The 12,050-nt window shown below is 42.8% G+C and overlaps 1 protein-coding gene across 1 annotated transcript in view; it reads right to left on the bottom strand.

Annotated features, from left to right (window-relative positions):
* The window catches only part of LOC140715779 (alpha-taxilin-like), a 63,707-nt gene that overhangs the window by 23,715 nt on the left and 27,942 nt on the right, over nucleotides 1-12,050 (bottom strand). Inside the window, exons 5-6 of the mRNA XM_073028158.1 lie at nucleotides 5,366-5,560; nucleotides 4,496-4,615 (exon numbers count right to left, since the gene is read on the bottom strand). Of these exons, the coding sequence (XP_072884259.1) occupies nucleotides 4,496-4,615; nucleotides 5,366-5,560 (315 nt within the window). The remainder of the gene's footprint in view (nucleotides 1-4,495; nucleotides 4,616-5,365; nucleotides 5,561-12,050) is intronic.

Below are 12,050 nucleotides of genomic sequence, written 5' to 3'. Positions count from 1 at the left end.
CTCATCGCTTCTGCCGGTACGTGATCCAGATCCCTCCATATTCCTGCGCCTATCTAAAAACTTCTTAAACACCATGATCATACATACTTCCATCACTATGCCTGGCAGCTTGTTCCAAACACCCACCACTCTTTAAAGAAACAAACAACCCCACATCTAATCTCATCATAAATGTATTTGACATTCCCACTCTGAAAAAGTCTGACTGTCTACCCATCCCTTCCTTGTCCCTCTGAAGAGTAAAGTTGCCCCACCAGCTTTGCTGGGCCTTCCTACTCTATATTGCACAACTAACATTCTTTCTTCATGTTCTCACTCTAAAACTGCCCCCATTCACTCACTAACCTGATAACCTTGTTTACAGTTCATCTAAGGTTGCTCTGTTTAACCCCCAGAGACAACCCCATCATGTAGTTTCTGCAGCTGAACTAGTTCATTGTCTCTATTCCAATTATGAAGAAACATCAGCTTTGCTTCTCTTCTCACAGATGCACCATGACCAGCTGAATATTCCCCGCATTTTCTGTTTGATGTAAATTTCCTAATTTTCTGGCGTTCACTATTTGTAAATTCAAACCATTCTTCAATCTGTTTTAGATGGAGCCAAGAAATTACTAATGGCACAAAACTGTGAGGAGTAATTTATCAGATCCCTAATCAATATTAGACTGAGCAAAAGCAATAGAGGTTCCCAAAAAAAGTGAAAGGTGAAATGCTTAAAGGAAACTTCTTCACTCAGAGTCATAAGAGTGTGGGGCGAGCTGCCAGCACAAGTGCAAGCATGCAAGCTTGATTTAAGAAGTTTGGATGGGACGGTTATGGAGGGCTATGGTCCGGGTGCAGGTCAATGGGAGTAGGCACTTTAAAAGGTTTGGTATGGACTAGATGTGTCTGTTTCTATGCCGCACTTTTCTATGACTATCAACTTTCAATATTTCACTTCTAAATGCCTCCAACTTGCCCAGCATCCCTTTGCCAAAAAACAACCTATCCTAATCAACACTTGCCAGATTATTTCTGATGCCATCAAAATTGGCCTTTCTCCAATTTAGAATCTCTACCCAAGGACCAGACTCCTCCTTCTCCATAATTAACTTGAAACTAATGAAATTGCAATCACTAGATCCAAAGTACCTCCTTGCACACACTTCTGTCACTTGCCCTGTCTTGTTCACTAATAGAAAATTCAATAATCCATTCACATTAGTTGAAACCTCTACATATCAAAGAAACTTTTCTGAACATTTGACAAACTATCCCTATCCAGTCCTTTTACAGTATGGGAGTCCTAGTCAATATGCAAAAGTTAAAATAATCTATCACAGCCATATTTTACTTGCAACTGTCTGCCATCTCTCTACAGAATTGCTCTTCTAAATCCAGTCTATTAATGTTATCTTCCCTGTTTTATTCCTCAATTCCATCCATTTAACCTCAGTAGATGAGCCATCCAGTATGTTCTGTGTGAGCACTGCTGTGACATTTTTCCTGAAGAGTAAAACTTTTATTTTGATACAGGATGGTAACAGTTGGCCCAATGAGCCCATATTGCCCAATTACACCCATGTGACCAATTAACCTAATAGCATGTGCAATTTTTGCCATAGGCAGCTGTGGAGACCTGGTCTTTATGTATACTTAAGGCAGAGGTTGATAGATTCTTGATTGGTCAGGGCATGAAGGGATACGGAGAGAAGGCAGGAGTTTGGGGCTTAGAGGAAAATTGGATCAGCCAAAATGAAATGGCAGAGCAGACTTGATAGGCCAAATGGCCTAATTCTGCTCCTATATCTTATGGTCTTGTGTCTTTGGCATGTGGATAGAAGCTGGAGCACCTGGAGGAAACCCACATGGCCACAGGGAGCACATACAGACTCCTTACATACAGTGGTGTGAATTGAACCAAGGCCTCTGTTGCTGTAATAACATTACCCTTAGTGTCACCCTTAATGCCGCAATGCTATCTTATAATATCTCTCCCTGTTGAAGGTAAAACATTGAAGAGAAAAAATGAGAGGTTTCTATGGAAGGACAAGGACATTCGATTGTTTCAGGAAAAATGGAAACAACAAGTCAGGTTAAAGATTTTCTCTCCACAGAGACTGCACAACTTGCTGGATGTTTCCAGCTGCTGCAGTCTTTCTCTGATTGCATTGAAAACATTATGAAAAATTATTTAAAACATTATGACCCCTCCCATCTGTCCAACAATCTCTTTGACCCCCTCTCCACCCCATCATCAGGCAGGAGGTACCATAGCATTAAGACAAGAATTGTTAGAATGGGAAACAGCTTCTTCCCTCAGGCAGCTGAACTCCCTGGCATCACCCAGGTCTCATCACACATAAGGTGCCAGTAGTGTAATACCGTTTACTTTTTAAAATTGTATAAGGAACCTTATTATATGTTAGCAACACACACGAAATGCAGGTGGAACACAGCAGGCCAGGCAGCATCTATAGGGAGAAGCACTGCCGACGTTTCAGGCCGAGACCCTTCGTCAGGACTAACTGAAAGGAAAGATAGTAAGAGAATCTCTTACTATCTTTCCTGGCCTGGCCTGCTGTGTTCCATCAGCATTTTGTGTGTGTTGCTTGAATTTCCAGTATCTGCAGATTTCCTCGTGTTTATTATATGTTAATTTGTTTGTGGTAATATTACCTGATGTGTGTGAGATACATGTACTGTGCTGTGTACCTTGGTCTGGAGGAATGTTGCTTTGTTTGGCAGTATAGGGTTGAATGACAATGATCTGAATTTATGCCAAATGTCATACCCAGCACGATAAAGGGTTTAACTGTTCAATTAATAATTAGAAATTTATATCAGGAAAGGTTCTAGCATAAATCAGTTCCAAAAACATCACAAAAAGCTTTATGTAACATTTTCCCTTGCCATTTGAAAGGCATTGATTGACCCACATTGGAAAGTGGTTGGGGTTATTGTTGATGGAGGTGGTATATGTTAGGACTAGACTCTTGTTGGGAACTGGTTTGGGTTATCGTCGGTGGAGGTGGTGTATGTTAGGACTACTAACTGTTCCCAACAGTTCCTTGTTGGGAACTGGTTTGAGTTATTGTTGGTGGAGGTGGTATATGTTAGGACTAGACCCCTGTTGGGAACTGGTTTGGGTTATTGTTGGCGGAGGTGGTGTATGTTAGGACTAAACTCTTCCAATCTGATGTAGTACAAGAAACAATTAGGAAAGCTTATAGGGTGTTAGCACATTGCTCGGGGAATCAAGCACAATGTAAAAAGATTATTGACACACAAGAGAATACAGATGCTGGAACCTCGAGCAAAAAAAAAACTTCAGGATCACAGTGGAACGATCATAGAGAATTGGATGGTCAACGTTTTGGGTGAGATTCTTCATCTGGTTACGAGGCCTCTGGTGAGCCCCGATCTGGAATACATAGTACAGGAATAGTCTCCCAATGTAAGGATGTCAGTACACTGGAAACAGTTCAGGGAAGGTTTGCTACACAAATGGCTGAAAGTGCTGGGTTATCTATGGGGACAGGTTAGACAGATGAGGCTTGCATTCTCTCGAGATTAAAAGAGGGAGGTAGTTTAATTATGACATGTTCAATCCTGAGTGGTGTTGAGCAGTTATAGAGTAATTGTTTCCTGTTGTGGGAATCTGGAACTGGCTCATTGTTCAAACATAAGGGGTCACCCACATAATCCCATTAAAGGGGTCATCCTTTGCTTATTCTCAAAGAATCCAATCTTTGGAACTTCCTTCCCCATGGAGCAGTGGAAACAGAGCCCGAATAGGCAGAGGGAGATGGATTATTGATAAACAAGGATATTACAAGGACATGATTTGGACCGGAGAGAGTGAAGAGAAAAACACCAGGATGTTATCTTGGATGGAACATTTCAGTTCAGAGGAATGACAAGGTAATCTGGTTTTGCTTCATGGACCAGAGGAATGGGAGTGGGAGAAAGGTGTGGGAGTCTGATGGAAGGGTACAAAATTATGAACATAGACAGGATAGTGAGAAGCTTTTCCCCATAACAGAGGCATGTAAAACCAGAGAACACAGGTTTAGGGTGAAGAGTAAGAGCACTGGAGGGAAGTTAAGGGCAAGATTTTCATCCAGGGTTATTAGTTATTTGGAAATCAATACCCGAGGTGGTCAGGTCAGTATTCCCTTAAAGCCCTTGAGTCGACAAGGTACAGAAGACTAATGGGTCTGATGCTGGAATATGAGATCAATACATATGACTAAATAATGATTGGCAGGGATATGATGGACTGAATGGACTGTTTCTTTGACTGACTTTTGGCCAACCTGCCAAATAATTTATTTTCTAGCATTGTCAATATTTTTGCCTGTTTATACTGCATAAATTGCCTTGAAATATTTAATCTCCTTTTACGGCATTGTAAAATGCATATGGTTAGCAAATCAGCATGTTCAATTACACTGGTGCCTTTATGTGCATAATAATTGAAAGAGAAAGTTCAAAGGATTTGACAACTCACGTAATCTTTCTCCTTCTGATGCCTTTCTTCTGCTTCTTTCAGTAGCTCCTGTGCTTGCTGGAGCTTGGCATCAATGAGTTGTTGTTGTAGATCTTTGTGCTTGAACACTTTGTCAATGTGCTGTGAACAAGTTTTCATGATTAAAAACTGATACCATCTCAACACAAAATCAGTTCATTGATTCCTGCATGTACCATTTTGCCGATGCCATTGTAGACACTGTCTCCTGCTTTACTTTCACCAAATGAACTTGCTAAAAGGATGCTTACTTCACTGGGACAAACTATATTTTCAATATAAAGCATTGCACCAAACCTCACCCCTGTCAATCCTGCCACTTTCATAAACAAGCCTTGGCTTTATCTGAAGCAGAATATACTGTGTCTTCACATATATAATGTCTGAATACTTTGATATAAGGGTTAATATTTGAAATCAAACATTTCCAAGTAAAGACAACTCTACCCTACTTGCCACCTGGAAGAAGCATGAATGCTGTTGGCATTTTGTTTTACGTAATAGAAAGAAGTTTGGTCAAATGTTTGCTGATAGCTTCAGAACATTTGATTGGAAATAAGACAAAAAATACTTTCAAAAAAACTGCAGTATGTCAAATGTGTTCAGTAAAGTTTCCTTAATCAGTACATGGAAATCACAATAAGAGTGCGTGCGATACTTGAAATTAGTGAAAGATCCGGAAGTGTGGACCAGTGTCCCACTCCTCAACCTTGCACTGTGCTACCCTTGACAAAATGTGTTCATCTCTAGCAATCCACTGTACCACATCCAATTCAATTAACCAGATGTAGAACAAGACAATAAACTCCATTTCGAACAGACAGTCTCCGACAAACATTACAATTGGTTTACCTCCTCTCGCAGCTCATATTGCTCTATCAGTTTCTTCAGTTTCTCAGCCAACTCCATGTTTTCCTGGCGCAGTTTGGAATTCCGTTCATTGTGTTGTTCCATCTGTGCCTGGATATCGTTTAGAGTTACTTGAAAGTGAGAAGTGATCTCTTTACGCTTTTCTTCCTCATCCCTTCCACGTTGAACACCTTCTTCCTTTGGGAATATTTTATAAACAGATAAAATTATAATACTGACAAACACAAGAAAGGCAACAATTTTATTTGTTACGTGTCTCACATTTTATGGCATGTAATAAAGCTGAAATTGACCCACTGGCTAACAAAACTTTCTGACAAAGGAATAAACCTCAACTGGGCTGTCAAATATAATCACCAAGACAAGGCATCCAAGGTAAAAAACCAACTTGCAAACCATCGATCTACACAGAGAGGATGTTTTACAAGATGGTATTGGTGAAGCACAACAATGACTTGCTGGTAGCAAGAACAACTAACTATTTATCACACTCTTTTCTGGTAAACGATCACTGCAATCAGTAGTCTGCAACTTCCCCGTCAGAGTTGAGCTTTAGAACCGCCTGCACCACCTGGCATTTTTGCAGTGTGAACTGAAATCTCAAAGGTGCAGGACTGTTGCAGTGTGGAGGAGACATGTCAATCAAGGTGGAGCCCAGGCCCAAGAGCGGGCAACAAGCCAATGTTTGGCTGCGATTTGGAGACTATTCAAAGCAACCAAACTGAGTCGAGGCAGTCGGGCTGGGGCTCAGGCCCGAGAACAAGGAACAAACAGAGGGTTGACCAATTTAAGCACCAGGCTGAATTGGAAAGATTCAGTACGGGCTTAATCAAGGCAGCAGATCCCCGGCCAGAGAGCATATCGAAGCCACACAACCCGGGTCCGAGAGTAAGGACTGACTCGCTGTTTGGCCAATTTAAGCACTGGGCTAGATTGAAAAAGTCAGGGTGTTGGGGTCAGAAGAGCGAAATGGGCCAATGTTCAGCATCGCTGCTCTGCGAGGTGCTGAACTGATGCTGTGGCCTGCAACTAACAGGTTCTTGGATCAGCTGCAGTGAGGACAGGTGTTGTGGCTTTGGACTCACTTTAATGAACTTCAATTCTGAATGCTGTTGGCTTACTTTTAATGCTTGCACAATTTGTTTTTTCTTCTGCACATTGGGTGTTTGTTGGTCTTATTTTTTTTTAAAAATGGATTCTACTGGGTTTCTTCATTTTGTGGATGCTTGCAATTGACAAATCAAGGTTGCATATAGCATACATTCTTGTATAATGAATATACTCTGAATTTTGAGATAACACAAGTTCAAAGTACAACGTATGTAGACTATTTACAACCTTGAGATTAATCTTCTTCCATGAAAAAACCCCAGTCAACATCCAGTGTGAGAAATAAAGAACAAAACACACAAACAATAAAACAGAGAACACACAGAATATGAACTGCAGAGTCACTGAAAGCAAGTCCACAGCTACAGAGTCCATTCAGCAATGAGGCGAATTAAACCGTTCCAGGAACCCGATGTCCACAGGTCACAGGCTCGGTGTCAAGGTGAACACTGATGCCTGCAGGCCAGAGGCATGGAGCCCACTCAGTGTTGAGGTGAACATCGATCAATGCCACAGCTGCAGTCAGTTCAGCACTGAGGTGAGTGAAGCCTCATGGAAAAGTGAGCTGAACACTGGTTCAATCTTCGCCCTCTGCCTCAAAGTCCTTCATCTTTTTAATCTGACAGTGCTTACATTGACTAAACATCAGTCTGTTTTCCACTTTTTGGCCCAGGCCCCATCCCGTCAATCTGGCCCGGAATCTGCTCCAGCAAAGGCTGCCACAGTTGTACCTGCATTCGGGAGCCCAGGTTCACCAGAACCTTCAGGATACCACAAAAACTCAGGTCATACAGACTGCTTAAAAACTCATCTCCCAAAGGGAAATTACAGGCTGCAGATTGCAGTCCACATAAAGAGTATTTAATAGAGTAATTAGTTCCCATTGCTGCTGCAAAACATCACTATGTCTTGGAATACGTACACAACGCTGGAAGAACTCAGTAGGTCAGGCAGCATCCGTGAGAAAAGAGTAGCCAACATTTCGGGCCGAGACCCTTCATCAGGAATGGGGGGGGGGAGAAGAGAGGGCCGAAGCCCAGTAATAGAGATAGGGGAGGGGGTAGGGCCTAGAGGCACCAGGTGGAAAACCAATCAGAGGAAAGATAAAGGGGGGAGTGGGAGGGGATAAGCATGAAAGAACTGTAGAGATAAAGAAGCAGAAAGTTGAAAGGGGAGAGAGGCAGAGAGGGACCTGGGATAGGGGAAGGGGGAGGGGGAGGGAATTACCGGAAATTGGAGAATTCAATATTCATACCACCAGGCTGGAGGCTACCCAGATGATAAATGAGGTGTTGCACCTCCAACCTGAGTTTGGCCTCATCATGGCAGTAGAAGAGGCCATGTATGGACATATCCAGATGGGAATGAGAGGCAGAGTTGAAGTGGGTGGCAACCGGGAGGTCCTGTCTATTGTGACAGACGGAGCGTAGGTGCTCGACGAAGCGGTCCCCCAATCTGCGTCAGGTCTTGCCGATGTAGAGGAGGCCGCACCGGGAGCACCGGATGCAACAGATGACTCCAGCAGACTCGCAGGTGAAGTGTTGCCTCACCTGGAAGGACTGTCTGGGGCCCGGAATGGTGGTAAGGGGGGGGGAGGTGTGGGGACAGGTGTATCATTTGCGCTTGCAGGGATAAGTGCCAGGTGGGAGTTCTGTGGGGAGGGACGTGTGGACCAGGTAGTCGCGGAGGGAACGATCCCTGCGAAAAGCTGAGAGGGGTAGGGAGGGAAAGATGTGCTTGGTGGTGGGGTCCTGTTGAAGGTGGCAGAAGTTGCGGAGGATAATATGCTGGATCCGGAGGCTGGTGGGGTGGTAGGTGAGGACAAGGGGAACCCTGTCCCTGTTGTGGTGACGGGAGGGTGGGTTAAGGGCTGAAGTGCAGGAAGTGGAGGAGATGCAGGTGAGGGCATCTTTGATGACGCCAGAAGGGAAACCACGATCCTGAAAGAAAGAGGACATTTGAGAAGTTCTGGAACGGAAAGCCTCATCCTGGGAGCACTATGTCATCACTATGTCTTGCTAGTGCCAATTTGTAAGGTCCAAGGGATAAATGGGCTATTTTAAAGTTGCCAAGTTGTAACTAGTGAGGCCTTGATTATTTACATACTTTTTTGACTTGGATAAGAGTCCAAATGTAACCTATGCAAAAGCAATTTACTATAAATGCTGAAAAACAGAAAAGCAGAAAATGGTGGAAGTACTCAAGAGGAAGTGCTTGACAATGTGTGTACAAAGAAATTGAGTGAACATTTCAGGTTAATGAACTTTCATCAGAACTAGGGAAAAATAAACTTATACAGCATAGAAACAGGCTCTTCGGCGCAGCTCAGTCACATCAACTCTAATGCTTTACTACACTAATCTGATTTCCCTTTATATCCAATCACCTGCACAAAAGCCTTTTAAATACAAAGGTTTGCACTATTAATTGTGCCTCTACCACTTCCTCTGGCACCTTGTTCTATTTAACCCTCTGCATGAAAATCCAACCTTTCAGATCTCTTTAAGGTGAAAAGATTTCTCAGAAATCAGGTCCCTTCTATAGTGTCTGTGACCTAACCAATGTTTTATGAAGTGTCTGCTCATGTCTTCTATGCACCAGCTAATGAAGGCAAGTATCCTGTACTTGGACCTGAACATAGCATCCTAATTACTGTACTCACTGCCCTGACTCAATGTCAGTGAGTGAAACACCTTCCCCCCCCCCCCCCCCCATCCACTTATAATGCTGCTTTCAACAAACTATGCACTTGTACTTGTTAGGGTTAATGTTAGGGTTAATTCGAGACTGCCATTACAGGTCAGGAGTGGCTCACGTAATATTAGGAGACCAGAATGCGAGGGAGGGGGGAAGCGAAACTGGGGATTCCGCTACACCGAAACTACTAGTGTCACGCGATTCAGTAAACAAAAGAAACAGGTAACTCGTGAGTGTATGGCATCGGGCCAATAAGATGGACGCAAGTGCCCGATATTACCTAATTTGTAGCGGGGGGTTGTGCTGGGGGGAAAAGGGGTATAAATAAGAGCAGATTGTAAGGGGAAGAGAGAACGCGCCTTCTCCAGCGACTCCGTGGATTCGCTGTGCCAGTTACGAATTCTGCAATAAACCCAAGTTTTGTAATATTCCGGTGTTGGTTGTCTCTCTTCCTAAACGAACACAGGGCAGAATTTCAAGCCCAACATACTCCTGGACCCCTCTGTTCCATTACACTCCCTTGTGCCCTACTACTCATTGTATAAATCCTACACTGGTTTGACTTTCCAAATTGCATCCTGTATCAAAATCCATCTGCCACTCCTCAGCCCACTTCCCTATCTGATCAAGACCCACTTGTAATCCATGATAAATTATTCACTATCAGCCACTTTTAATTTCGTGTCATCCACAAGCGTACTGATCAAGCCTAGTGCATTCAAATCATTTAGTTATAACAAATAAGAATGACCCCAACACCAATCCCTGCAGTACAGTATCTGCCATTTCCAGAGACCACTTTTGAATCCATCTAAACTAGCTCTTCCTGGAGTCCATGGGATTTAACCTTTCAGATTAGCATACCATAGTACAATACACAAGTACAAAAGATTTTCAACCCACAAGGTTATGCCAACCTAATTAAATCAGGAAACAAAAAACAACTAAATGAATCCCTTCTACCTACACAATGTACATATCCTGAGCATTCATGTGTCTTTACTGTTCAATATCATAAAGTGCAATAATTCACATTTGGTCAGGTTCTTTGCCCTTATCTGCATCTGATCGATATTCCACGGTATCCATTGTCAGTGTGCTATGCTACTCGCCATCAATCTTCATAATATATGCAGTCTTACATCTACATTTTCAATCAGGTCATCATAACCAATTAATATATGTAATGACCATGTCGAAGACCTTGCTAGTACAAATAGACAACATTCATTGCCCTACCCTTATCTAACTTTTTGATTACTTCTTCAGAAAACTCTTAAAAGGTACGTCAAGCACAACTTCCCACTAACAAAGCCCGGTGGAATTCTAATTTCCACTCTGCCTATCCAAATGCTGGTGGATCCTGTTCCTCAAAATTCCCTCCAGGAACTTCCCCACCATTGATATTAAGCCTCTCTGGCTTGTCCTTGCTGCCTTTTCTAAACCACAGAACAGCAACAGTCTTCAGAACTACATCACTGGCTAACAATGAAACAAATATATCTATAAGGGCTTCCAGAATTTCCTCTCTGGCCTTCCACAAAGTCTGAGGATGCAGTTGGCCAGGCCCTGGGGATCTATCTGCCTTAATGTGTTACAAGGCTGCAAAAACATCCTCTCTGGCAATATGGAGGCTCACCAAAGCTTTTTTGCTTATCCCTTGAGCAACTACAAGCTTTTTCTTCAGTGAACACAAAGATGAAACATTAATTAAAAATCCCACCCACCTCCTGTGGCTCAAGACAGACAGGGGAAGAGGTAAATTTCCCTGAACTTACCAGGTTTACTCTTCACCCTAACAGGAACACGTTGCTCATGAACACTTGCTATCACTTTGGCAAATGCGAGGCTTTTAACATTAGTTTCTTCCCTTTCAAACAGGCCCACCCATCAACCTGCTGTATCTGTCTAATTAGACTCATTGGGCCAAATGGATCTGTTATTATGTTATATCTCTAAACAAAAAATAAATAAAAATAATTCCTCTAGAACTGGCCCAGCTCCAGTTTAGGACCCTAACCCATGGACCTGACCTATTCTTTTCTATTACGGTCTTAAAACTAAGAGTAACGGTCATTAGAGCTGAAGTGTTCCCCAACCGCCACTTCAATTATTCTGCCTCATTCCCAAGAAGAGGTCTGGTATCGCACCTTCCTAAATCGAGGACAACACTCCCTCTAAGGTGTGCGCGCTCACATCTTTTGCTACTGGCGCACAAAGGGTTGTCACCCTCTACCTCATTGGCATGTTAAGTACATTTCACGATCGTACACAATCACATTTCCTTTTCCAGTTTCTGATGCAGACAGTGTTAACAATGTGGAGTTTGTGATGATTTGTCTACAGATGTTAGAACTGGCATATTTCTACTGTTTGTATTGAACAAATTATTCAGTGTGCACATGTTGTAATCACTGGGTAAAAAACTGCACAGAGCAAGATTTTTGTTGACACTGGTCATTATAAATTAGAGGGAACATTGGTTGAGGCCTCCAAATAATGACTCTGTAAACTTTCCTGCACATTCCATAAATTCCATCCGACCCAGGCCCTTAACACTTTGGGTGGCCCAGCCAATACCAGGGAAATTAACATCTCCCACTAATACAACTCTATTATTCTTACAACAATGAGCAATTTCTCCACACACCAGCTCGAGTTCCTACTGATGATTGGATGGGTGTCAATAATACAGCCCCCACTAGAGTGGCACTCGACTTCTTGTTTCCAACTTCTAACCATGTGGCCAAACAGGACAATCTACCAAGAACATTAATCAAGTACAGCAGTTACGTCCCCTCTCATCAAACAGCTACACAACTCTCCAGGCTTAACTGCACTTGAGTCACACCTGTACATC

This window comes from Hemitrygon akajei, chromosome 24 (assembly GCF_048418815.1).
Source record: "Hemitrygon akajei chromosome 24, sHemAka1.3, whole genome shotgun sequence".
In the NCBI taxonomy this organism is placed as follows: Eukaryota; Metazoa; Chordata; class Chondrichthyes; order Myliobatiformes; family Dasyatidae; genus Hemitrygon; species Hemitrygon akajei.
The sequence above is the reverse complement of the archived record's forward strand: the minus strand, read 5'-3'. Positions and strand labels throughout refer to the sequence as shown.